Source organism: Piliocolobus tephrosceles, chromosome 7, assembly GCF_002776525.5.
Source record: "Piliocolobus tephrosceles isolate RC106 chromosome 7, ASM277652v3, whole genome shotgun sequence".
In the NCBI taxonomy this organism is placed as follows: domain Eukaryota; kingdom Metazoa; phylum Chordata; class Mammalia; order Primates; family Cercopithecidae; genus Piliocolobus; species Piliocolobus tephrosceles.
This window is the reverse complement of record NC_045440.1, coordinates 115,982,459-116,010,273: the sequence shown is the minus strand read 5'-3', so window position 1 is coordinate 116,010,273 and position 27,815 is coordinate 115,982,459. Positions and strand designations below refer to the sequence as shown.

General features: G+C 33.4%; 1 protein-coding gene and 1 non-coding gene across 2 annotated transcripts in view; both read left to right on the top strand.

Annotated features, from left to right (window-relative positions):
* CSMD3 (CUB and Sushi multiple domains 3) overlaps positions 1 to 27,815 on the top strand; it is a 1,271,497-nt gene that overhangs the window by 918,580 nt on the left and 325,102 nt on the right. The window contains exons 23-26 of the mRNA XM_026454566.1: positions 1,125 to 1,281; positions 18,331 to 18,522; positions 22,579 to 22,705; positions 24,395 to 24,597. Of these exons, the coding sequence (XP_026310351.1) occupies positions 1,125 to 1,281; positions 18,331 to 18,522; positions 22,579 to 22,705; positions 24,395 to 24,597 (679 nt within the window). The remainder of the gene's footprint in view (positions 1 to 1,124; positions 1,282 to 18,330; positions 18,523 to 22,578; positions 22,706 to 24,394; positions 24,598 to 27,815) is intronic.
* Positions 11,531 to 11,634, top strand: LOC111551759. Its single transcript, XR_002734453.1, has one exon. It is a non-coding gene; the product is annotated as a small nucleolar RNA U13 (small nucleolar RNA).

Genomic DNA, 27,815 nt, shown 5'->3' with positions numbered 1-27,815 from the left:
CATGAAACTCCATGAAACAAAATAGTATAGAATAAAGTCTGTCAGGGAGAGTTGATCTCTAGGGAACCACAAATCATTGTAATATCTAAAATATTTTTGCTTCCAAGAACCAATTTTTACACCCTTGGAGGTCATAATGATTATGTTGAGAATGCATGCCTTACAGGAAAAGGAATGGTAATACGCATTGTTGGTAAACCCTGGATTTAATTACTACACACTTTTTAGAAAACTATCTAGAAATATATGAACATGTCCCATATTTCATATCCCATATTTCTAGATATCCCATATTTCTAGAACTTTTTTACTGAAGTATAAGTACCAAAAAACATGAGGTTACAAGTAAAAGAGTGTTTATATCAGCATTACTTGTAGTAGCAAAAACTTGAGTTCATTAATACGGGAATGGTAGAGCAAGTTATGATGAAGTCACTGTACATCTCTCAAACAGAAGAATTTGTATTACTGACCTGAAGAGATGTCTATAATGCATTAATAAAAGAAAAGCAAATTAGTACAGTAAGCAGTTATACCTTCAGAAAAATGAGAATGATGTGTGGGAGCTTATCAATTTCTTTATTGTATATTTTTGCTTTATTAAGTTGTTTCTAAAAGCATTTAGAACTCCTTTAACTTAATATTTTTAAAAATGTCAAATATGAAACAAATTAACAAACATGGAAAAGTTACAACTGCACCAGACACAAATATATTTTATATTAATCATGTTGTTGGAAAAGCGAGTGTTTGATCTCCTTGAGAAAGTTGCAGAGAAACAGCCAACTAACCAAGTAAGCAACTTTAGAAACCAGTCTTTAGGTAGGTATTCTTAATTTTAAATTGTCTCCCAGAAAAAGGATTTTTAAAATAATAAGAACAGAAGCTATATCACCTGACTTAAGTCTTACTTAAAGTATACTAAGCTTGGAATTTTAAAATTATACATGTGAATTATAACTTCCTTAACCTTGTGTTCATAGAAACCAATATATTTAGTTGTCCTTAGGAAATGTACTGATCTGATTTAGAAAAAGTACACTTTTCTCTTTTTCATACATGTAAATACATGCTCTGAATTATTATTGACACATTTACATTTTAATTATAAATATATTTTGCAGATTTACGATGGAAAAGATAAAACAACTCATCTACTAGGTGCTTTTACTGGTGCATCTATGCGTGGACTGACACTTAGTAGTACTTCAAATCAGCTCTGGCTAGAATTTAATTCTGATTCTGAAGGGACAGATGAAGGCTTTCAACTTGTGTATACCAGTAAGTATTTTAGAAGAGTAAAATGGTGAAACACTGGGGTGTTGCATGTATACTAAATAATTACATTGCACAAATTGGAATGATACCCAATATTTGATGATTAATTTACAGCTCCTTTCTACATATATAATTTTGTGTGACCCTAACAGCCTGGTAAGTTACAGGTATTTTAGCTATTGCCATTTTACAGTTGAAACAACTCAGTTTGTTTTACAGAGGTTAAGTAATTTTTGACTCAGAGTTTATTTTTAAGTAGCAAGATTCTCCTCATCCAATATTTAAGAAATACAATAAAACTTTTGACAGATGGAAATCCAATGTTTGAACTCCCGTCTTTAACTACAAAAATGCATACAACACCTGTGCAATGATTATCATTAGTCAGTTATAAATGATAACTAAAAGGCTTCAGGTCGTTTCACACTAAAGAGTAGCTAAAGCTTTCAGTTTGCTCCGCTTTTGTGTTGACTTGTTTTATAACAAATTCTTTCTCACAGATCTATTAACTCATTATATTAAAGTCAGCTATTTTGACTATTTAAATAAGTTGAAGTTAAAACACTAAGAACCAGAGGTAGGTGGGTTACATCAATTGTTATATGAATTAAATGAATGTGTTTTACTAGTACCATAATATAAGAAACAGACTAATTACACCAATGAAAAATAAATTCTATTCAAATAGTATATTTCTTGAGTTTCTACTCTGTTCAGGATTCTGTACTAATAGGTTAAAGTGCATATAAAAGAGGTGTTATTTCCTATGTATTTAATAAATTTACAATCTATCAGATCAAACTGATTCTTGGAAGGTCAGCGCACTCGTTAATGTTGTATAGCAAAATAAGTAGCAATACTCAAAAATCTTTATTGCTAGAATGCTTGAGAAAATCTACTGACTCGTATAAATTTTCTCAAGAAGTCAGACGAATGGAAATTATTGTAGAAACTAAGAAGTTAAAAAGGTTACAGTATCAAAGATAATCATATGGGATCTTAAAGGGAATTTGAATCAAATTATAATTAGTGTAAAGAGTCTATCTTAATGGTATAAGAAATAGGAGCCAAGAGAATATACTGACTCATTGTATGAAAACATTTTTATGCATAATACTGAGACATTATCTATTTCTTTCAGGGCTTTTCTGTCTACCTGTTAAAACTGTTACATCACTAACATTAACTAAACATAAATTAACAAAAGGAATGCTGAATATATATTTTTAAATTCTCATAACTGTGTGTACAATGTGATTTCTTATGAATCTTCCTAAAGAAAAATAATAGTCTAAACAAATTGTGTTTACAAGTATTGTTATGTGATGGACTAAAAGTAATGATATTGAGTACTATTGCTCAAATGTAATTGGTGTGATCTGCTCAGATGGGAAAACTTTTTTTTTTTTTTAATCTGCTTTCCTCTTTCTCTTTCTCTGTTTTCTAACAGGGCCACTGATGCTTTTAAAGTAATATTACAATGAATGACACAACGTTTACATAATGGTTTTTGCTCTGCATCATTTTGCCTTTCTTTTCTTTTCTTTCTTCTTCTTCTTTTTTTTTTTTTTTTTTCTTTTTTTGAAGACAGAGTTTCACTCTTGTTGCCTAGGCCAGAGTGCAGGGGCACGATCTCTGCTCACTGCAACCTCTTCCTCCCAGGTTTCAGCAATTCTCCTGCTTCAGCCTCCCTAGTAGATGGGATTAGAGGGGCCCACCACCATGCCTGGCTAATTTTTGTATTTTTAGTAGAGATGGTGTTTCACCATGTTGGCCAGTCTGGTATCGAACTCCTGACCTCAGGTGATCCTCCCGCCTAGGCCTCGCAAAGTGCTGGGATTATAGGCATTAGCCACCGTACCCAGCCTGCATTTCTGCTTGTCTAAAATATTTATGGGTTTCAAAGAGGAAACCTGGATTTTTTTGTTTTGATGCATGACATCTATGTAGCTTGCGATTACTGATGAAAAAATAGTGGCCATTGTAGGACATACCTATATTTGAAATTATATGGGGTGCTCAGGTGTCTGGAATGAATAAGATCATTGACTTTATTGTCTTTAGTTTGAACTGTAGAATTTTAAAAAAACATATATTTTAATTAGCAAATATTTGAAGTCACACCTCTTTCCTTAACTAACAATTAATTAATAATTGTCCATTAAAGGAAATGTGTGTTTATGAAGATTGGAAACGATAGAAGTGGGAAGAGAGTATAAAGCTGTCACTCTTAAAAAGAGAAAACTTACATTTGTAAATATTTTTCGGTCTTAGAAATAAAACTAAAAATTTCAATATCATATCTGTAACCAAAATGTTTATAGCCTACTTCCAAGATATCTTTGGATATCAGTAGACAATTCTGTGAACCAACAGTAGGGTTCTGAGCTGTATTCTGTTGGGAAGGGCTTTAGAAAGAGTGACACATCCGTTTTTAAGTGTATTTGTTCCTAAGTATTACTTCTTATTTTTATAGCGGCAACTCTTCTACATATCTGCAACTATCTAAATAGTTAAACACAGATTTCCTAGCTTTAAAAGTAGTTTGTTCCCATCCTCCAAGTATATACTATTTGTTTTCCAACCATAGCACCTGTGCCCAGGCTATTTTCTTTATTGTGCATGTCCTACTGACTTTGGATACCAATTGAACTTCAAGATCCACCTCAAATATTTACTCGTGAATGCTTATCCTGATTCTCTCAGCTGGAATTAGCAGATATTTCAATTTTATTTTTGTGCTAGTTTATATATGCAACTAATATAACAGTTATCACATTGCATTGTGGTTATACTTGTTTGCAAGCATATGTGCATCGTTCTTCAATAGGTTATTTTCCTTCATAGCATCTTTAGTCCATTTAGTTCAATTGCTTCTTTTTACATATTCTTGATAAATTAAGATGTCATCTGAATATGAATTTTATAAAATGCTTTCATGATAGTAAAATGGTTCTACTAAGCCACATATTTTAAATATTCACAAAATTATTGGAAGCAGTAATTATTCAATTCCTGAACATGATAGAATGTGCATCAGTGGTTCACATAGGGAAAATGGGAAAGACCAGGATTTCATGTTTAAATGCTCATATCCAGTTATTCCTAGGGCCAACTCTAACCCTGTCCATTCTGTGGTACATTTCTCTTACAATGATTCCAATTTCATTTCTGAAATATCTGAGAGAATAATAGGTATTGCAGAGGAGGTCACAGTACTCACATTGAGAGAATCAGAACAGGAGCGAAAACATTTGTCTAGGGAGGATCAGGTAAGACTTCATAAAGGAGGCCGTATTAAAGGTCGGGTTGGTGGTTCACAGAAAGAAATGGTGGGGAGTATTACAGACAAAGAGAAAGGAATGAGGAAAGACACAGAGATTAGGAAGAACATTGAAGGAAAATAATCTAGTTCAGATTAATCCCACATATCTTGATGCTTCTCACAATTTCTACTGGGGGAACAAGCAGGCTTTTTTTGGCCATCCTATCAAATGATACCTGCACTATTTAATGATAGTCACCCTCTATTCCATTATCTATTTTGTTGAGTTAGCAACATTTGCCATTGTCTGATTATTTTCAGTTTTGGGTACATAAGATTGCATTTGACTGACATAAAATGAAAAAAGTATGTTAGAACAGACCTTTAAAGTGCATTTTATTTCAATTATCTTATTGATCCATTCATTATGTAATTGCTAAGTATAGCAAGTGGCCTGGTACACACAATGACTTAAATGTTGCTTTTGGCTTTAAGTGATGGAAAACCTTACCATGGCCTAAATAATCAGGGTTTATTTTTTTCATATAAGAAAAAGTAAAGAGTGAGAAAGTAGGTAGATCTTGATTCAACTATTTAACAAGATCAACAAGGATTTTGCTCCTATCTTTCTACTATGGCATGCCTAGAGGGTTCATTTTTTATTTTCATGTTTGTGGTAACATAGTCATAAGTTGGCTACTGTAATTATGGGTATGTTTAAGGCATGAAGAAAGGAAAAATGGATAGTGCCAGCCACATAGACTCCTTTTATCAGAAATACAAAATCTTTCCTGGGAATCCCTGTAAGATACCCTCTTATGTCTCTATCCAAAACTGGGCCATATGATTCTGCCTTAACTTTCCAGCAAAGCAGCCTGGAATATTCAGTATGTGGAAGACTAAATAATTAGTTTAACTTTAGACCATCATGATTCACTGCTAGATATAGTTAGATTATAGCTGGGAACAAAATCAGAGTTGTTAGCAAGGAAGAAGGGAGATATTGAGAAGACAACTTACAGTATTTACTGCAATGTACAGCTAGTTTAATCAGTATTTTTAAAAAATAGGTTAAAGATACTGAACTAATACCTGCTTCTATGATTAATAGTGTCATGGAAGGCCAGAAACTCTTGGGTGTTTATAAAGGAAAAGTATTTGGCTGACTCTTGATTAATAGTTTTAGCTCTACTATGCTAAGAAGACTGTGAGCTTCTCTCATCTCCTTCCACCAACAAATAAATTATATACATACCTAGTATGAAAATCTTGTACCACACTAGAGGGGGAGAAGATATCCCATTCCCTTTTCTTTTTTTCTTTTTTTTTTTTTTTTCTGTGTCTTGCTCTGTTGCCCAGGCTGGAACCTCTGTCTTCTGGGTTCGAGCAATTCTCCTGCCTCAATCTCTTAAGTAGCTGGGATTACAGGCGCCCACAACCATGCCTGGCTAATTTTTTGTATTTTTAGTAGAGGCAGTGTTTCACCATGTTGGCCAGGCTGGTCTCGAACTCCTGACCTCTAATGATCCACCTGTCTTGGCCTCCCAAAATGCTGGGATTAGAGGTGTGAGTCACCACACCAGCCCCATTCTTTCTTCTAAAGCAAATCAAGTCTGTTCAGTCTTCATCTTTAGAGTTGTCAAGAAAAATCTCATTTAGTCTTTTTGGGGAAATATTCTTCTCCCATATAAATAAATTTCTCAGCCAACTCTAGTTTGATCTGACAATTAAAGTTTGGACAGCTATACTGTTGAATATAAAACGTGTGAGATACACTTAGATATTTTTTGACCTCTGGGGGCTTTCACTGCTCTTTCATCCCTCTAACCTCCCAGAATCCAACTCCCTTATTGAGTCAGGCCAATCTTCCTCATTCTTCTCAAAACAATTACTGTCATTTACTCTTGCCTTTGAGAAATCTGAAACTCATCCCAAATAAATATCCAAATGAGACATATTGTTAGGTGCTTTACCCGACACAAGTTACCTGTTAATTTCCCTGTGAGGAGGAACCAATAAAGGCATACCTGTTCTTCTGAGAGAGTACAGGGAGTAGGGTGAGAGAAAATTATTACTTCCTTCTAGAGTTGGAAAACAGATCAGAAATTGATATCACAATACAGTATCCTTCCTAAAACATCACTCTGTTCTGGATAATCCTATAACAGAATTCAGCAAAACCCAACAGGATATTCTGCCCAGATTCCTCCAACCTCTCAACACACATTTCAAGAACGATTTCTAAATCTGGTGTATTTTTTACTCTCTAAAGGCTAAGTTGTAGAGACATCATTTATACTTGGTCACCTGGCATATCTTCCCTTTTACTCTTCTATTGAAATTTACTAATTTATTTATTATTAAAATTATTAATCTGGTCATAGTTTTACATTTTGTGTTTTCCCAGTGGATATTATATATTGAGAATATAGAGAACAATTAATAAGAGAAAGTTCCTGCCCATAAGAAAGTAACTTTTTAGTGGGACAAGACATAAAGTTATGAACAAATGGTAAGAGAACTACATTTAGAAGTAATTTAAAACAGGGCAATGGGTTAGATAGTACAGATGAGACCACTTAGCTAATTTGTTCAGACTACATCTTAGAGCAGATGTTATCTGAGTTCATACCTAAGTGATAAGAAAGAATAACCACATACAGGCAAAGGGTTCTAGGTAGAGGGAGTAGCAAGTACAAAGGCCTAAAAGAAGCCTGAGCTTGAGTTCTATGGCTGTAGCTAAATGAGCAAGGAGAATGAGACAAAACGAGAGATAAAGTTGGAAACTAGCAGTAGCAAATAACCGGGGTTCGTCATCTCATGACAAGGGAATCGAGGTCAAGGACACAAGAAGTGGGTTTAGGAGCTGAGGTTTAATAGCCAAAAGAAAGAGCAAGGAGAACAGCTCTCTTTCTTGTGAGAGAGAGGGGTTCCCAAATGGGACTTCCAGCCCACAGCGGAGTACACCAGATTTTATAGACAGGCTTACGAGGTGGTGTCTGATTTTCATAGGGCCCAAAGATTAGTTGAACCAGGTATGATATTTTCATAACACACCAGAAGCTGGCTAACCCATCCTAATCTTATTTTGCAAATGGGATCTTTGCCTGGCCTGTACCATGTTGCCTTCTCCTTACTGTATGCATGGCTGGCAAAGAGAAGAGAAGAAGGAGCCACAATTTTGAACATGCCCAGTCCCAAGTAGCCTTTTTCTATTGGCACAACTGCCAGCATTCACCATGTAAGTGTCCAACTTGCTTGTCTATGTTTGCAGCTTGATTTTAGAAGCTGCTCTGTTAGAAAAGAAAATGACAAAAATTAATTCAAGATGTATTAGAGACTTAAATGTTAGACCTAAAACCATAAAAACCCTAGAAGAAAACCTAGGCGATACCATTCAGGACATAGACATGGACAAGGACTCATGTCTGAAACACCAAAAGCAATGGCAACAAAAGCCAAAATTGACAAATGGAATCGGATTAAACTAAAGAGCTTCTGCACAGCAAAAGAAACTACCATCAGAGTGAACAGGCAACCTACAGAATGGGAGAAAATGTTTACAATCTACTCATCTGACAAAGGACTAATATCCAGAACCTACAAAGAACTCAAACAAATTTACAAGAAAAAAACAAACAACTCCATCAAAAAGTGGGCAAAGGATATGAACAGGCAATTCTCAAAAGAAGATATTTATGCAGCCAACAGACACATGAAAAAAATGCTCATCATAACTAGCCATCAAAGAAATGCAAATCAAAACCACAATGAGATACCATTTCACACCAGTTAGAATGGCGATCATTAAAAAGTCAGGAAAAAACAGGTGCTGGAGAGGATGTGGAGAAATAGGAACACTTTTACACTGTTGGTAGGGCTGTAAACTAGTTCAACCATTGTGGAAGACAGTGTGGTGATTCCTCAAGGATCTAGAAATGCCATTTGACCCAGCCATCCCATTATTTGGTATATACCCAAAGGATTATAACTTATGCTGCTATAAAGACACATGCACACGTATGTTTATTGTGGCACTATTCACAATAGTAAAGACTTGGAACCAACCCAAATGTCCATCAATGACAGAATGGATTAAGAAAATGTGGCACATATACACCATGGAATACTATACAGCCAGAAAAAGGATGAGTTAATGTCCTTTGTAGGGACATGGATGCAGCTGGAAACCATCATTCTCAGCAAACCATCATAAGGACAGAAAACCAAACACCGCATGTTCTCACTCATAGGTGGGAACTGAACAATGAGAACACTTGGACACAGAAAGGGGAACATCACACGCCGGGCCTGTTGTCGGGTGGGGGGAGGTGGGAGGGATAGCACTAGGAGATATACCTAATGTAAATGATGAGTTAATGGGTGCAGCACACCAACATGGCACATGTATACACATGTAACAAACCTGCACGTTGTGCACATGTACCCTAGAACATAAAGTGTAATTAAAAAGAAAAGAAAAGAAAAAAATGACTTGGTGGCTGCTTTTCATTAAAAGGAAAAACTTACTAAGAACTCCCATACCCCCACTATCTGCCTAAATAATTTCTTAACTCCTGTATCATCAGAGGTGAGGTGGAGTATAGTACGGGCTTGGATTTTATTTAAAAGGCACGTAGATACTTTGGTCATTATCATAATGTTCAATATAAAAGTTACAAATAATAACAGCTACCATTTATCTCCCACCTACCAGATGCAAGGTATCCCAAAGAGGTAAATAATATTATTATTTCCAGGGAGAAAATGAGGAAATAAAAAGCATGGCAAAGTTACCTTCCTCAGCCAAGGTCACATAGCTAACAAGTACAGACATGGAAATTGAACTGAGAGTCTCTGCCTCTAGAATCCATGTTTCTAACCACTATGCTATACTAGCTCTGAACTCAAGATTTGGTTACTTTATATTTGAAGTTTTATAGATTTAATGTATTTTTAAAACTGTCTATGTAAATGTAAAAAAAATGAAAATAAAAAAAGAGAGAAATAATATTCTTCCCATAGAAACTTTTGTCATTTTATTCTTCCCATAGAAACTTTTGTCATTTTATTCTTGAGAATCTGAATGTTTTCATTTTTGTTACGTTTACTATCAGGGAAAGACTTAGTCCTGCTATCATTCATATTGTTCATGAAGTCTCTAAACGCTACTTGTTGAAGATTATTTCATTACAGATTCTTTTAGCCCTATTTACTTGTAGTTATCCTACTTTTATTTTGTAAAAAGTAATTGAGTATTTTTAACAGCCATCTATTTACAGAGCTAAATTGCACCTTATTGATGGATTATACTATTGTCTTATCAAAAACTGACCTGCTAAATATGCATGTTTCCCAGCCATTAGGCAGTACTCTGGGCTCAGATGTTTTCCTGTTATCTCCTCTGCACATTTAATTTACAAAAAATCCCACTGGAGAAATGTTCATTATCTCAAGAGAAAACTGCAAATACATTTGATTGTTCACAGCCTTCCAGTTTTGTTGCTTGAAATCATTTAATAATCTACAGGAAGCATGGCCATTTCAAATTTTATATTCAAATTAAAGGTGGGCATTAACTAATTTGTGATGCTTTTTCTTGCATACTAGCCTTGTGAATACACAACAAATTACTCTTTAATTTAGTTACCGGTTTGTTGTTGGCAAAGTAAATCATAAAAAATTATCAGATGACTTATTAACTCTACCTTTATTCTTACTATATAACTCATCTAATGCAAATGAAAGTAAAAAATAAGTACATTGCAAGGGAGCAATAAAGCCACCCCATGTGGTTCTATGTCCTATAAACCAGTTAGCAGATACGTTTGACATTTCTTATATTTTTAAAATACTAAAATAAACTGGGTGATAAGGGAAGTATTGATCAATGCTGCATGATATAGTCCAAAGTATTTTAACTGAAATTCTAAAGAAAGGTTTATTAATTAACTATCATTTACATAGACAATACTAAATTTCTTCGTACTAGAATAATAAAAGTATCATTTTCATAGCCTTTGCATCATAGAAATCTAAGGACCTACTAATTTACACGTTACATAAAATTAATTTCTGACAAGTTGAAGACCTAAATGTAAATATCCAAACTTTAAAATGTTTAGAAAATAAAAGTGTGACCTAGAAAAGCTGTGTCTTTAAGGTAGAAGAAGATTTCTGAAATAACACAAGCAAAAATTCATCAATAATGAGTAGCATTTCTGACCTTCTAAGCACTCCTTGAAGTGTAGAAACCAAAAATCTGGCAACTATATTTTTCAGATTCTTCTGCCAACAAATATCTCTGCTTAGATTCTGCCAATTAAAGACAGACCTGTGAGAGCTGAAAGGTGAGATTGATGGAGAAGCCATTATTTTCCGCCAGCAGCTACAGGCAGGAGTGTGTTGCTGGCAGGTGGTTGTATGTGGCAGCAGCTTCCCTGAACTGCTGAGTTTCCTGAAAGCCAGCAGTAGTCTTCTGACTTTCACACCCTTTGCATTTACAAAATCATCAAGGCCTCAAATTTCTTGTTTTGAATCTTAGCTACACACAGTACATAAGTGGCTTCTGTTGTCCTGACCAAGTCTTGGAAAAAAAAAAAAAAGGAACGGAATGGAATGGAAAGGAAAGGAGAGGAGAGAGGAGGGGAGGGGAGGCGAGGGGAGAAGGAAGGGAAGAAGGATGGGAAGAAGGACGGGAATAAGGACGGGAAGAAGAAAGGAAAGGAAGAAGGAAAGGAAAAAGGAAAGTCTACAGTGTCCCTATAGAAAGGGACACTGTAAACAAAGGTGAAACATTTGAAAAGGAGGTATTTATATAATGGAAAACATACACTCTCTAGAAAAAAATCCAGAAATCAGTAAAAAAAAAAAAAAAAAAAAAAAAAAAGGCCTAAAAGAAAACCATGAACCAAAACAAATTTCACAGCAGAGGGAAGTTCAGCAGAATAAAAAATGCTTAACTTGATAGGTATTAAGAAATGAAAAATTCTTTTTTTTAGTTTATAAGTGTGATGATTAGGTTTTCACACTTGTGTGAGATGTGCCTTCCTCAAACCTTGTTACAATATCTGCACATTGCCCATCGGACATGAAAAGAAAAAAGAAATGAAAATAGAAACCCAAATAAGATGCTATGACACCATCGCAGAGTAAATAATAATTAGAAAGCTGTACAACACCAAGTACTTATGACAATTTGCAGAAACTGAAACTTGTAAACTTGGGGAATGTAAACTGGTAGTCACCTAGAAGAGTAATTTGGCAATATCTAATAAAATTCAATTTCTGGATATATTTAGATTATACCAACTATACATTTAGGCCAAATGCCAAATGCTGATTGGTTTTGACCAACTTAATATTCAGTCAAAAATGAACATCACCAACCTAGAATGTGGTACAAATATATGATGTACAAGATACAAACTTAGCACGTTTAATATTACTTACTAGTTTATGTTTAACAGATTAAAATTTAGGACAGTCTGTCAGTAACATATTTTCTAGTAAGAACTTTATATGTAGGACTGAAAACATCCACCGTTTTTTAAAAAAAGAATCTTTTATCTTAACTCTTGAAAGCAATTGGAAATGCATAGTAATAATTTCCACAAGCTTTTTTGCTTAAATACTTAACTTCCATAAACTGAAAACTAGAAGGGATTGTCTTCTTAAAGCATTTTTCTAAAGTTGTAGCTTCAAAGTTTGATTTTTTAATAGTTTGATTAGTGAGAAATACATGGTGTATCAAATATGTTTTTATTAGTTCTATTAATGAGAAAAAAGTGTAACTGTTCTGCATTTTTTTCTTTATTCCCTTAATATTCTTTGTTATGTCTCAATCACAAAGGATTATCGCAGCTGTTGTTTGTTATCTTGAAGTATTTCCTGTTTGTGAATTTTGAGGTGGCAAAGTTGACATTCTGCTTTAAATACTTCTTCATTTAAATATAAAGAATTTTAAATTAGGATGTTTTCTTGCAAGACTCATGGCCAAAATGGAATTTAATCACCAAATATTAAATACAGTTCCCAAAAATTATTCTGCCTAATATTGTGAATTTAGTTCACCAACAATGCTATAGAGATTAAAATTATTGCAGAATAATGTAATATTCATTTGTCTCCTTGCATTATATCAACTTTTATTAACATATATGGTTTCAGCAAGCATATTTCTCTAACGTATTTAGCTAACATACTTTCCCAATTTCCTTTTTAACAATCTATTTCTTCTTTATATAGCAATTTGGAAGTCTTTACTATTGACACATAAAACTAACATATCTACATTGACCATTAAATACTCTGAAATTTAAATTATAAAATATATATTTATATTTTAATTGAATTTTTTTTTAAAAAAGCAAGTAAGAGTCTTTTTAAGTTACATAAATTTTATTACATTTAAAAATGAATTTTCACATGTCACGTTTATTTTTAAACGTTGTAAATTATTTGTATTACTGGTAGTGTTTTGCTAGTAAGGTATGACATTACTCTATGTGAACACATAGTTATTCATAAACAAATTGAAAGCAATTATATTGAGGTCAAAATTTTACTATGTATCTGTTAGTAAGCCAAGACAGAAGTTAACTAATGGATTAGGAGATTTTGGTTGAATCTTGAGGACAAAATGAACTTTAGGTCTTTAAATGGTGCATGCCCTATAAAAACACGTGTACATGTGCAAAAGGAGACATAGAAGTGTAGCATTTTCATAGCAGTAAAAAATTAGAAAGAATATAAATGCTGCAAAATAAATTAGTTTGGGAATATGTCACCAATGCAATACCACAGAGTAGTTAAAATAAATAAAATGTGTTCGTGTGTGAGCGCGCGTGCGTGCGCATGCATGGGTATATAATTATAAAGATAAAATGCCATATCGGTATAAATATGAAGCCACAGAATTTTAAAAACCATTATATTATTTATAAAATGTGTGAACACTTGCAAAACACTGTATGTTGCTCATCGATGTATAGATATGTAATAAAAATATATGTACAAGAGTAATAAACTCAATTAGAATACTTGCTAGCTCTCAGTGGGGAAAAAACAGAAAGAGACTGGGGAGGAATACAAAAGAATCTTTAACTTCTTTTGTAATAATAATATTAATGTGAAGATGAATTAATACGAATGATAATGTGAATATTAATCTGAATTAACATTGATATGAATCTGACACAACTATGATACAAAAATAGAATCTGATAGAGCTAGTGGATGAATTTGTTGTTATCCTTTTTTGTAGATTTCAAATAATAACTTACAAATAAATTAGATATCTTTGGAGACATGCTACATGGTGGCAGGAAAGGAATGAAATCTCAGTTTAAGGTATTCAGAAAATCAAAAAGATCTAGGTAATGAGGATTATCAGTTCATTTGTGTTCTAGAAATTTTCTTTTCATCAGAGTATAAAATTTCACAAGCAGTGGTGAATATTTATAACATATATGATTTTTCATACACATCTTTAATTGTCAGTTTCAAGTATTTGAGCTTTTCAGTGAAAAGACTAGCAGCTGAATGTTTCCATAAAGATAAGACATTTCTGCATATTTATGAATAAGCAACAATAATTCCACCAATTTGAACTAAATTATGTTGTGCTTTGTAGCTTATATACTATTGTCCATGTGCGTTTTCAGCTATAATGCAAAATATTATAAATTATCTTAATGTTCAAAGAATATATTCATTTTACCTCATCACCAGCAATTCCCAACCACATTTACAGAAAATTCAAGATTTAAGGAAGGATGAATTTGGCAATAAACCTTGGAAACAGAGCTTGATTTCCATTTTTATTTTGAGAAATGATATATGGTAAAACTCAAAATACATTGCATCTTGAATGATAAACTGAATATTATGTCTGCTAGAAGAAATGCAAACTTGTAATTTTTAAGCAAAGACATTTTAGATGTAGTATTAAGTATGCAGATCCATGCAAAGTAATATGTCCTGAAATTTTAAAGTTACTACTTCTGCTGTTTCTACTGTGTTTGAGAGATTGACCTGGTTGACTACTTTTTCTTTATATTTCATTATATATGTCATGATTTCAGTTAATGACTGCTAACCTCTTTATGGCTTTGTCTCTGAAGCTATTTGCATGTTCACCCAGATGGGGCTGTCATAAATTGAGACACTCAGGAAATTCTTGAAACTATTTTTAAAAATTGTCTCTCAAATTCCAGTTCATTATCAGTATTGCTTTATTTTTCAGTTGTGTCCTAGAAATAATTGTGTCTAAGAATCCACATTCACTCATGAACATTATTGAGCATTACTGAACATCTAACCTGTGCCAGGATTTGTGCTAGATAGGTACTGTGAGAGGGAGGGGGAAAAAAGGAAAGAATTTCAACTATATATATGAAAACAAGGAAAAGAAACAAATTATTGCAAATGAATTCAAATGTACAAATAATTCTATGGTTTAACAGAGGAGGAAGTGACTAAGACCCCTTAACAAAGACTAGGAAAGACTCCTAATGTTCTCTGAGAGATAATGTTTCTCTCAAATCACAGAAATAATAGGATAAACTTAGTTCTTAGAACTATACAAGTTCTTGTGACTTTACATATGTTGTGACAATCTAGAAAGTCAATGATGCAAATTAGTGATTTAACACAAGCGAGCTAATATACACTTTTTTGCTTTCTAATTCAAATCTAGATTAATTTGGTCAAGAATCTATGTCTATAAAAGTGATGTAGATCTCTTTTTGATCACCATATAATTTAGGACACAAGAAAAAGTTTTTTCTCCAATATTTTTGTCTTAAGTGATTTTCCTCATTCATAAAACTATCTAGAATATTCTTAAAGGTTTTCTAATCTCAGAAGTTGTAACCGATACAAGTTTTCACCTAATTGTCCTTGGTGCATTTATTACATCATTTACCCTGCATTTTTATATTTTGCAAAATATTAAAAACAGAAGAAACTGTATAGCTAGGGCAGCTTAGATTTTGATTTATTCATACTGGGTTTGGTTTATCTTTTGAAGTGTCCTTTTCTAGTTCCTTCAGCATCTTAATCATGTTGTGTTGTGACTGTTGGGGTTTTTAGCATTCACCTTTATTAATTTTACCCTGAATATGCAAATGAGGTATTCAGGATGAAGATTAATTCTTATTAAGTAATATAGTGATGATGATGATGTCTGTGTCAGCTCTCCTTTCACCCAGTCCTTACTCCTGTGGCAACACGATGAATACCTAATGAAAAATCTACAGAAGTGGCTAGGGACTTCATAGACAAAGGAAGAAAAATAAATGAGTTTATTCTGCTGCTTTCTCTCTCTCCTCTCCTGGAAGGTGGGAGAGAAAACTATGCTCCTTGGAGACTATATGGAAAGGATCAGGCGTTTTTACTCTAACCTTTTGTAATGTAAATGTACCTATCTAAGGGACATATTAATCTCCCATATCTCCAACTTTTATAGCCTAGAGATTTCTGTAAATTTCTGGGCCTCGTTCTTCATTGAAATGTAAACATAAACCTTCCTCACAGTTAAGTAAATTTCTCTGGAGTTTTCTCACTATTCATACAGCTGTAAATTAACTTCTCAAGTGTTGCTGTTAGCCCAGGATCTCAGTTTTTAGCAAATTCATTCAGAAAGCCCCAACCCTGTAGAAACACAAAAATATTATCTCTACATCTCAGAATGACAACATGTGGGAAGCCTCTATTTTTTTCTATCTTTTTCCTGTGAGAATTTCTAAGAATTGTGCTTTTTCTAGAGAAAGTAGAATGTAAAAATTTAGAGTTCATCAAGCTGATTAGTATATTAGCTTGATAAAGTATATTTTAAATATGAGAGTATTCACTTTCTTCTAAGGTTATACAACTAAAGCAGTCTAGTTATATTTGCAATTGACATATTTGTTACTTGGCTAGCTATTATTTCACATATTTTGTCTTAATTTTAAAATTTTGATGATATGATCTTAGTAGTTATGTTGATCAGTGATGCAAAACCCAATTCTCTACTCACAACCCTTCTGACACCACATATGTATGTTTCTTCTTCACACTAACCAATTATCCAACTCTCTGGTATAGGGATAGAAAGCTGTGGTGCCTTTTGTCACCCTCATACGTGTCATGCTGATATTCCTATAACAAAAGATAAGTTAACAAGAGAAAAGCATAACAAATTTATTGAATCGTGGTTTTCTATGACATGGGAGCCTTTAGAAATAAAGACCTAAAGAACCCGGTAAAACTGTCTATTTGTATGCTGTGGTTCAGTGATGAATGGACAGCTATATAGAAATGTAATTGGTCATAAAAGATATAATCTGTCAGTAATAGACTGAGAAGGGGAAACCCAGTAAGCCTATTTATTCAAATTCTTCTTGACCTCTTTATGTAGCTTTCCTTTCCAGGGTATGGGGCAGGATCCCTATGGAATGAGGATTTTCAAGGGAGAAGGAAGAAAGTGACCTTTCTAGGTTCTGTGGTTCGCTTTGGGGGAGAGGTTTTCTAGTTTTTATGATTCATCTTGGGGAAGAAGAATTCTGGCTTCTATGACTAGCTTTGGCAGAGAGAAAGGGGTAAGGGGCAGGAGTGCAGAAGAAGGTCAGAGAGACATTCCTTCTGAGGTCTTCTAATCTCTTTTCGTTCAAAGCACTCAACATGCCAAAGTGCCATACTTTGGGGTGTACTATTCTGAGAGCCAACCCTTGAAACCAACTTGATGTCTGGTAATTCAATTCAATTCTAACACTACTTGCAGTTAGTGTAGACCCCACAGTTTAGGGGCTCAATTCCACGAGAATGCCAACACTTCAGATGCCAACTGAAAATCTGGGCCTCTTGTATTTCAGACTGATCAGCTATAAATTGGGGATTCTCATAACTTCCTCCTTGAGTATGATAATTTGCTAGAACACTCACAAAACTCAGGGAAACATTTACTTACCTTTATTGGTTTATTATAAAGGATGCAAATGGAGAGCTACCAAAGGAAGAGGTACATAGCTGAGGTCCAGAAGTGTCCCAAGTGCAGGAGCTTCTGTCCCCATGGAGTGGGGATTTGGGGTATATCAATCACCCTTCTAGCACATGGAGGTGTTCATGAATCTGAAAACTCTTAGAACCCCTCTGTCTAAGATTGTTACGGATATTTTATTACATAGGCATAATTGATTAAATCATTGATCCTCAGTAATTGACTCAACCTTCAGTTTTTCTCCTCTCCATGGAGATGTATGTATATGACCTGGCTATGAAAAGTTCCAACACAACCTTCTAATCATATGGTGGGTTTCTCTGGCGATCAGCCTCCATCCTCCAGGAAGAACTTCATTTTAGAAACTCAGGTATGGATGACTTATTATAAATAGCAAAAACTATACTTTCACCCTTATCACTCAAAAAATTCCAAGAGTTTTAGGAGCTCTGTGCCAGGAATCAAGGATAAAGGACAAATATACAATTCTTCTTATATCACAGTATCACTCAGAATCTACTATTAACTCTAAATCACTTCAAACAGACAGGAAGCTTAATACCACAAGCCATGTAATTATATAGACTATGAGGTATCACTGATAAACTTCAAAAACACAACAAATTTTAATTTTCAAGAAAAAAAGGTCTGTGTGGTTGTTGTATGATATGAAAATTAAATGTGCTAGGGGTAATATGACTAGGAATAAGTATGTAATCATCAAAAATAATGAAAGGAATGATTTGTGTAGATTTAAATTCTCCTCCTAAATTTTGCTTTTAATCAGTTTATATTTTTCTCCCAGGTTTTGAACTCTCACACTGTGAAGATCCTGGCATTCCACAATTTGGATACAAGATCAGTGACCAAGGCCACTTTGCTGGTAGCACCATCATTTATGGATGCAATCCAGGCTACACTCTCCACGGAAGTAGCCTTCTCAAGTGCATGACAGGGGAGAGAAGGGCATGGGACTATCCTCTGCCTTCCTGTATTGGTAGGATACTCTCATAGATTTTCACTGAATATTTCTGTGAAAACTTTATCAAATTCTTTGCATTTTTAAGAAATTCTCTCTGTTCTTCTACAACTAACACTTTATATCAGAAATAATGAACTCATAGCTTCAATTTGTCAAAAGAAAATTAATGGAAAATGAAAAGATCCTTTTCATAACTTTATTCATGATTCCTCCCATAATCTTACAGTTTGTGGGGAACAATATGGTCTCTTCGAAGTCATTTTATTTCTGCTACCTCGACATAAAATTGAACTCGTTACTAAAATGTTAAGACTTTTAATCAGTCACATTTATTGAGTTGCATGGCCAGATTTTTAATTTACAAAATTATTACACATTGTGGAATCAAGGTGGATTAGAGAAAACAGTAACCTATTGTCTTTTCTCATGCATGTACAGCATAACAACCAATTTCATAGGGAAAGGAATGTGAGAGTAACATGAGATATATTGCCTTTGTGAAGCTGAAGAACGATCATTTTCTGTCTTCTTTGCATAGCTGGGTTACCGTTTTATTCCTACCATCTTGCAGATTAGTTAATGCATAGATGGGTAGGCGGGAAGGTAGATAGACAAATATTGACAGGTGTGGATAGAGACCTCTCTTTTTCTCTTTTTTCTTTTCTGCTCCAAAGACCAAATAGGTGTGAGATCGGGATACTAGGACAACAAAGGAAAACAACTTTGAAGCAAAACACTAACTCTCCAGCAGGGAACAAATATGCAGTGATTCTTCAGCCTTTCTTTTTTTGATAGCATTTATAGAGGCAGAAATCCATTCTATGTCAGGCCTACATTGATAAAATTGACTCAAATCTTTTATTTTTAGCAGCTGTATTGAGGTATAATTGATATACAAAAAACGGCACATATTTAATGTGCAATTTGACTTACCTTTTAAGACCTGAACCTTTTGACAAAAGTAGAATATTTCTGTCTTTTTTTGATATGGTCCACATAAGAATTGCCATAAAACTTGCTAGAATACAAATAGAAAATATGAAATTCTAGTTATTATAGGCCTTGTAACTAATTGTGTGGTGTTTTTGATGCTATGAAGACCTCTGTTGGTTTATTAAAACATTGATTCATGCAGAAAACAAACATGTTTTTATTTAACTAAAATGCAATCACAGTTCTTTCTTTTCAGACGGCATCTGAATTTTGGACAGATTGTGAGGGTGATACCTAAAATAATAATCAAATTAAATTGCCAAAACCTGGAATATGATCAATAATCAGCCCATTGGCATTGGTTATGAGAAAAATGTACCACTGATTAATTCTCTCTGATGTGATTGTGAAATATGTTCAGAAAAGCATTAAGAGTTTAATAGCACAATACCATAAACATATAAATATTGACTGGCCATGCTATTTTTAAAATTAAAACCACAAACAAATACATTAAAGGTATATTTTTTTTACGTGTATTGAATCAAGTTGAAGACATTCTCTACTTTTTGGAAAGATTTTATACAAATGGATGGACATTTAGTCTGAGACCAGACGGTTTTAATTATGTTTGCAACAAATCAATGCATTTTATGTTTACGAATACTTAAAATCAAAACGTGTTGACTTGATATTGTGCAAGATTTCATGGGTAGGGTAATATTTTTTATTAAAATTCTAATGATAGATGATCAAATAAATTTAGCAGCTATAAACAGTTGGACACTTGTTGAGTGATACTGAATAATTTGATGATAACCGAAGATGAAATTCTATTTTAGATGGTGTTCTCTTCTGGCAGAGATTAATAGCTTTAACACTTGGCCTATGGTTATAATATCCTGTGCTCATTAACCTTAAATATCTACTACAGGTATATCTTAGCCTCAGTCAAATAAGGAAACTTTTATTAATTATTTGGATTATTTGTAGGTAATTATGTTTCTGAAGCTTATTCGTTGATCAAACAAAAATTAGTTTTTGATGCACCATAGCTGGAAGGATTTAACCTGTATCTCTTCTTTAAGCACTGTATTTCATTTTATTCTGCAAACATAAGTTTTACACAGAATATGAACTCCAGTACTACACCATATAACACTGGCTCTTCTGAGGTCAAAATGCCAGGTAATATTTTACAACAAAGAAATATGGGGGGAAACAGCTATATTTAAGTTCAAGATGCAATATAATACAAAATACTCCAACTGACTATAAATTAATCTAGAAGAACAAGTATCAACTCTGTTCTTAAATTAAATGTATGCCCCAAATAGTGATAAATCATAAATAAATGATGAAAAGTGAATTAATACAATTGTGTTTACAGATTGTCCAACAGGACTTTTGTTAGAAAAAAATGAAAAACCGTAAATGGTGATAACATCTTAAATACTAATATCTTTTTAATTTAAAAATCTCCCAAGGGTGTTATTATGAATTAGATTAAATTAATGTTGCAATAAAAGATAATATTTCCTTAGCCCTCCATGGGTATATCAGTCAGGGTTCTCCAGAGAAACAGCACCAATAGGATATCTCTCTTTCTCTCTGTCTCTGTCTCTCTTTTTCTCTCTCTCCATCTTCCCTATCCATCTATCTATCTATAAAGCTTTATTTAATTTAAGGAACTGAATCATGCAATGGTGGGGGCTGATAAGTCCAAAATCCATAGGGCAAGTTAATAGCTTAGAAACTGAGGCAGGAGTTGCTGAAACTTTGAGAAAGAATTTCTTTTTCCCCCCCCAGGAAACTTAATTGTGCTCTTAAGGTCTTCGAATTTATTGAATGAGGCCTACAAGTCACCTGAGTGTAGATGTTATCCATATCTATAAAATAGCTTCATACCTAGATAAGTATTTAATTAAGTAACTGGCGCTAATAGCCCAGTCAAGTTGACACATAAAACTATCCATCACAGTGTGGTGCAATATAGTATCTAAAATTTTTGAAACAAGTTAACATATATGCAGCCTACAAATTTGAGCCATTAGATTCTAGAGTTACCAGGTCTCTTCCAAATGCTAAAATTTTTCTGCTTTGACCTTCTTTGGTCTAATAATATTAATAATAATAATTACCAAAAATAAAAAGTTTAATTCAGTTATTTAATCTAAGATAATAGGAAAGTTGTCAGAATCAAAATGGAGTAACTTGTGTTAAAAACTCTGACAAATAGAGCTGGGAAGGCCATAAGGGGAGGTTTCTCATACACAAGTGCCTAATAACAAGAAGTATCACCAAAGACTCAATTGTATAAGGCATTCCACAGTGTTTTCCTTTCTTCTAGGGTTTAAAGATGTAGAGCAATATGCTAACCAAAATACTTAGTTCTCTCTTGTCCAGTACAGAGACTCTTTCTAGGTTGTTCACTGATGTAAAGTCACTGTAGTTATCACAATAGTATTAAATAGTATTAAAATGGAGAAGGAATTCCCTAAAATATAAAATTTTAATTATATTGCATGATAATACTTATATTCTTAGTTTCATAATTTTTATAAAAATTAGAGACCACATTAAATCAAAACCTAACTAGATTTTACTGAAGTAAGGAATCTAATAAAAAATGCCACTTTGACTTTTGGGAGAGTAAAAGGGAAAGGGTTTAAAATGATTTAAAGGGGAAATAAAAGGACAATGAAATTTAGAAGGCCTGAGGGACTGCAGTAAAGATTAGTTTTTCTCAAAGGTAGGGTAGAAACATGATGAATTATTCAGCCTGCAATTTGGTAGCAGTGAGCGATTTGCCATCTGTTTCCCTTTTAAAATTATCATTATTTAACAACACATCTTAAAATGTTTGGAAACCTAACTCAGAGGTTTTGAGTGTGTCTTTTTTTTTAATTGTATAAGTAGGTTTCTGTTTTATTGTCTTTTCTGTGATCTAACTTGAGACTCTATTATTACTTGATTGTATTATATATTCTTGCTTCAATTAATACTTTAAAAGTTTATACAAATATATACTTTAAAGAAAGGAAATTAGTATTCTTTTGTACACTCATGAGAAATTTGTAATTGTTTTGAAAAGATTGGCATTAAATTGTGGCTTAATTTTTTATTATTTTTTATCAGCTGAATGTGGAGGTCGTTTTAAAGGAGAATCATCAGGAAGAATCTTATCTCCTGGCTATCCTTTTCCATATGACAATAATCTGCGTTGCATGTGGATGATTGAGGTAGATCCTGGAAATATTGTCAGGTAAATGAATTACATTTTCTCAACATTACTACGGAATCTGAAGTACCTGGCCAACCCCTATATAAAATTAATATTCATTTATTTCATTTTTTTTTTCTTGAGGCAGAATCTCTCTCTGTCACCCAGACTGTAAGGCAGTGGCTCACTGCAACCTCCTCCTCCTAGCTCAAATGATCTTCCTACCCCAGCCTCCCCAGTAGGTGGGAATACAGTCATGTGCTACCAGGCTAGGCTAATTTTTAAGTATTTTGTAGAAACGAGATCTTACTATGTTTACCAGGCTGATCTCAGAATGTTGAGCTCAAGCAATACTCCTGCCTCCCACAGTGCTGGGATTACAGGTGTGAGCCACTACTCCTGGCCCATTTTGACTGATATATAGAGTTGTGCAGATTATTAGCCTAGTGCATCCTCATTAACAATTAGGAGAAATAAGAATAGAAGGGGACTGAATACCATTTCCTGTTGTCCTTGTCCCTAAACACATTTGTGAAACACCTGCTCTCTGCTCCTGTAATCATGTTAGATTTCCCTTTTCTGCAGAGTTCTTCACATTGCTGCTACCCCTTAGATAAGTACAGAGTCATTATCTGAAATCAACACCAGTCTGACTTTCCTAGCTATCACAGGCTCTCAGTCCCAGCCTTACTATGCAGCTTTGGCTAGAATCATCCTTGACATGTGAGCTACCTAGTGTGTTTTCAATAACAAACAATAACTTTAAAACTTGAGAATTACACTTACATAAAGTAGTAATATAAATTTTATTTTTATAAAATGGAACTTCAGACAGGCTTCTAGGTGGTACACTCCTATGCATTGATGGATGAGTTGGTACATTACTTTTGCAAGGCAATGTGCAAACTCAAAACAGACTACAGTGTATCATCCTCAGTTTATTTTTCTTTAGTCTAAGTCATGCCTTGTTTTATATAAATATTAGAATTATTAAACTTGAAAGTAATAAATTCAAGAGAATTCTGCAGTTTCTAAAAATTAAACATTGCTTGAAATTGTAGCCGAAATTTAAAGCTGTAATGATTCATGTATCAAACATAAATGTACTGTATGTCGAGTTGAGCATGTTGATATAATTAGATTTCTAAATTTTGCCAAGCACAAAAAGCACCCAATTCTAATTTTGTCTAGATTAAACATAAAACAGAATAGATTTAACATGGAACAGTGATAAAAGTGTGCACTGGAGAATCAGATAACTTGAGTTCAATTTGTGATTATGCCACTCTTTGGGCAATTATTTCATTTATCTAAACTCCATTTGCCATATTTGTAAAATAGAGATAAAAATTATTCCTACTTCATTGGGTCATTATAACTATTAAACAAAATATATGTAATGCATTTTGCACAGTGCCTAGCATGTAGAAGATTGTCTATAAATGTCCCTTGCTGTTGCCCTGGTTAAATTCATGAACACAAGAAAGAATGTACGCCTGAAGTTTCTACAGTTTGCAAAGGTGATGTAATAGTGTATTTAATAATATTTTAAAGAAACAAAGTATACTTCTCAAGAAAAATATATTAAGAATATATGCTGTTTACATAATTCAATTTTATCACAAAGCAAAAAAGAATATCTAATAAAAGGCACAATGCACATTTGCTCTATTTTTTATTTAAAATTGAATCTTTGTTTAAAGTAAACAGAGAAATATGGTTTTCCCACAGCTTGCAGTTTCTTGCTTTTGATACGGAAGCATCACATGATATACTCCGAGTTTGGGATGGTCCACCAGAAAATGAGATGCTTTTAAAGGAAATTAGTGGATCTCTTATTCCTGAAGGAATTCATAGCACCCTCAACATAGTAACCATCCAGTTTGACACGGATTTTTATATTAGCAAATCTGGATTTGCAATTCAGTTTTCAAGTAAGTTTTTTCAAAACGTTTCTTAATGCAAAATAGAAAGGTGATGTAAATAGTCATGTTAACTTTACTGTTCAAATTTTTAATTTTAACATTTTAATAATTTTAAATATTTATGCTTCTGGTCTTCCTGTATCTCTGCAGCAAAGGTAAAATATACATGGGAAAAAGGTAATACAGTTAACTCTGAATACTAATTATTGAGACTTCTCTCCACTTGTAAAACCTTTTTTTTTTTTTTTTTTTTTTTTTTTTTTTTTTTTTTGAGACGGAATCTCGCTCTATCACCCAGGCTGGAGTGCAGTGGCCGGATCTCAGCTCACTGCAAGCTCCGCCTCCCGGGTTCCCGCCATTCTCCTGCCTCAGCCTCCTGAGTAGCTGGGACTACAGGCGCCTGCCACCTCGCCCGGCTAGATTTTTGTATTTTTTTTAGTAGAGACGGGGGTTTCACCGTGTTAGCCAGGATGGTCTCGATCTCCTGACCTCGTGATCCGCCCGTCTCGGCCCCCCAAAGTGCTGGGATTACAGGCTTGAGCCACCGCGCCCAGCCAAACCACTTATTCTTAAAGTAAAAGTGGTGTTAAAATTACTCAGCTAAAAAAATTACATCACAAAAGCTTATAATCTGTAAATACTGTAAGTGAAAGTTAAAATGTGAAGTTTTGCAGATGAGGAAGGAAATGAATACTTGCTATTACAAAAAAATACAACCCTACATTTTTACTGTTATTTTATTCTTTAAATATCTTAATTATATATTCACAGATATCTTTGACAAAATATTTCAGACAGCTTTTAAATTAAAGATTTTCTATAACAATAATATGACAATGAAATAGCATTCCTTGTAAGTGATTACCAGTGTTCTTGTCTTGTTAATTTTTTTCTTCTCATGGCACTGCTAAGTGACTAAATATATGTGCTCTGTAAAAGAAATGTTAGTTTAGTTGATGGATAAAATGAATACAATCTTAAAATTTTTAAATACTATTTTAACTTTTTAATGCACATTATCTCTTTGAGAAAATTATCTAATAGATTTTTTTATCTGTATAGTCTTAAAAAGTCCTATTAACAGAAATGTATCAACGTTTCTATGATCAACTTTAAGAGAAACCAGTACTCTTCAAATGTGCTGGAATTCGAATTCTGGCTCCTTACTAACTGCTAATTTTCGGCACCTTACCTAGTGACCCGATACTGGGTTTTCTAATTGAAATAGGAATAACAATGCTCATCTCATAAGTAAGTTATTAAATGTAACAGAATCATGTGTGCACAGTATTTGGTATTGAGTAGACAGCTGGTACCTAATGAACTATTATTATTACATAAATAAATGTAACATTGAAATGTCTTGAAAATAAATAACACAAATAATTTTAAAAAGTATGAAGGACTTTTGAAATCAGTGCCAACAAAATATACCATTTTAGGTAAGCAAATATACAGTCAAACAATTCTCTTGGCTGACTTTTTGTTTATGGAAAACAGTTATTTGACCTATTAACACAAATGAATTGTTTTGTACTATATGACCCAAGCTCATGTGAAAGGGAGGTATAAACTGAAAAGTTAATATCTTTAAATTTGTACTTTAAATACTTATTTTGACAAAAGGGAATAAAGTAAGAAAATAATCATATAATAGGTGAATATAAATTTCTCCCAATTAGAAAATATTTACCAATAAAATATTCTTCATGTTTACATGTTCTACTCTCTACTGTTTATATTTTTTTAAGTGGGAACAATTTGTCAGAGAGTGGTTTAACTTTAGTTATTTCTATTGTAGTTTAGCAACAAACAATTCTTACTTTTACTTTAGATTAGTAATACATAGTGTTTTCCACTTAAATTGTTATTGCGATTAAATATCTGCATACAGTAATATGAAAAGGTGGCTCAGGCTCAGTGTTTACAAATGCAACTTACACTTTGCACTCAATCTTATCTGGTTAAGTGGAAACATGCTATTTTAGATGCATTTCTGGGAATTTTTATTGTAGATAATCTGTGAAATTAGCAGTACATTTTTATATTGATTATATTTGTAGGGCACATTAAAGTTATGGAAACAATATATTTCATACTAGAACTTTAATAACTCTGCCTTCGTAAGATTCTTTTAAGATGGATAGAAATTTGATCTAAGCCTTAAAATCAACCTATTGAAATAAAGTTACACTGATGATTACTACATTGTGAATGAAAAATTAGCCTCTTGGTTAGACATCTTTTCCGGAATATGTGCTTACATAGCTTTTCAAGTGTTCAGATTTCAAATAGGAAAATATTCTTTTCATGAATGAAGTCTTGATGGGTGCCAAGAATTAAGTTAAATGCTTTACATACATAATCTCATTTAATTCTCACAAAAGCCATATAAGATATGGTTATCATTCTCATTGCCCAACGAAATACGTTACAGAAAGTCAGTTAATTTGTTCAAGATCATACAACTAGCAGATGCCTGGAGTGATAACTCAAACTCATATGTCTGAAAGGAGATTAATGTCATGCTTTGTACATACTAAATGCTTAGCAGTTATTATTACAGTATTATTATTCTAGATATATGCATTAATATGCCAGAGGGAATTGGAAGTTTTCAGTTATATATTATTAGCTGCAATGGAGTTCTACATTTTAATCAGTTTGGTTTCCAGATTATCATTCCCAGCACCACATCAAAGGTACCCATCTGAAAAAGGAGATGAAATATAAGTGAAAAAGTGAGAAGAAATGAGGGAAAGCTGGAGTACATACATGCCCATTTGAAATGGACAGATGCCCTCTCTGGCTGTAGGCATTTTGCCCTGTAGGAAGACAGGAAGTTTTTAAAGTGGAATTTCAAATAAGAAATTTTATCTAGAGTCATCTAGTTTCTCAAGTATACAAGTAGTATTAAAGAGAATGTAAATGGACTATAGGCCACTAAACCACTACTGTGGGTCAAACTTGACTCATGGGTTCATGTTTGCCACTTCAGTGCCTTACCTAAATTCTTCTTCCCTAGATAAATCTATTTCATCCTACCCACTCATTCATATGTTCATCCATTTCACTCATTCAGCCTAGGAGAGTCTATTAAGAACCAGATATTAAACATATTTATCACCAATTAATTCTCAAACTCATGTTTTCATTAACTCAAGCAACTGTTAATTTCATACACACACACACACACACACACACACACACACACACACACACACACA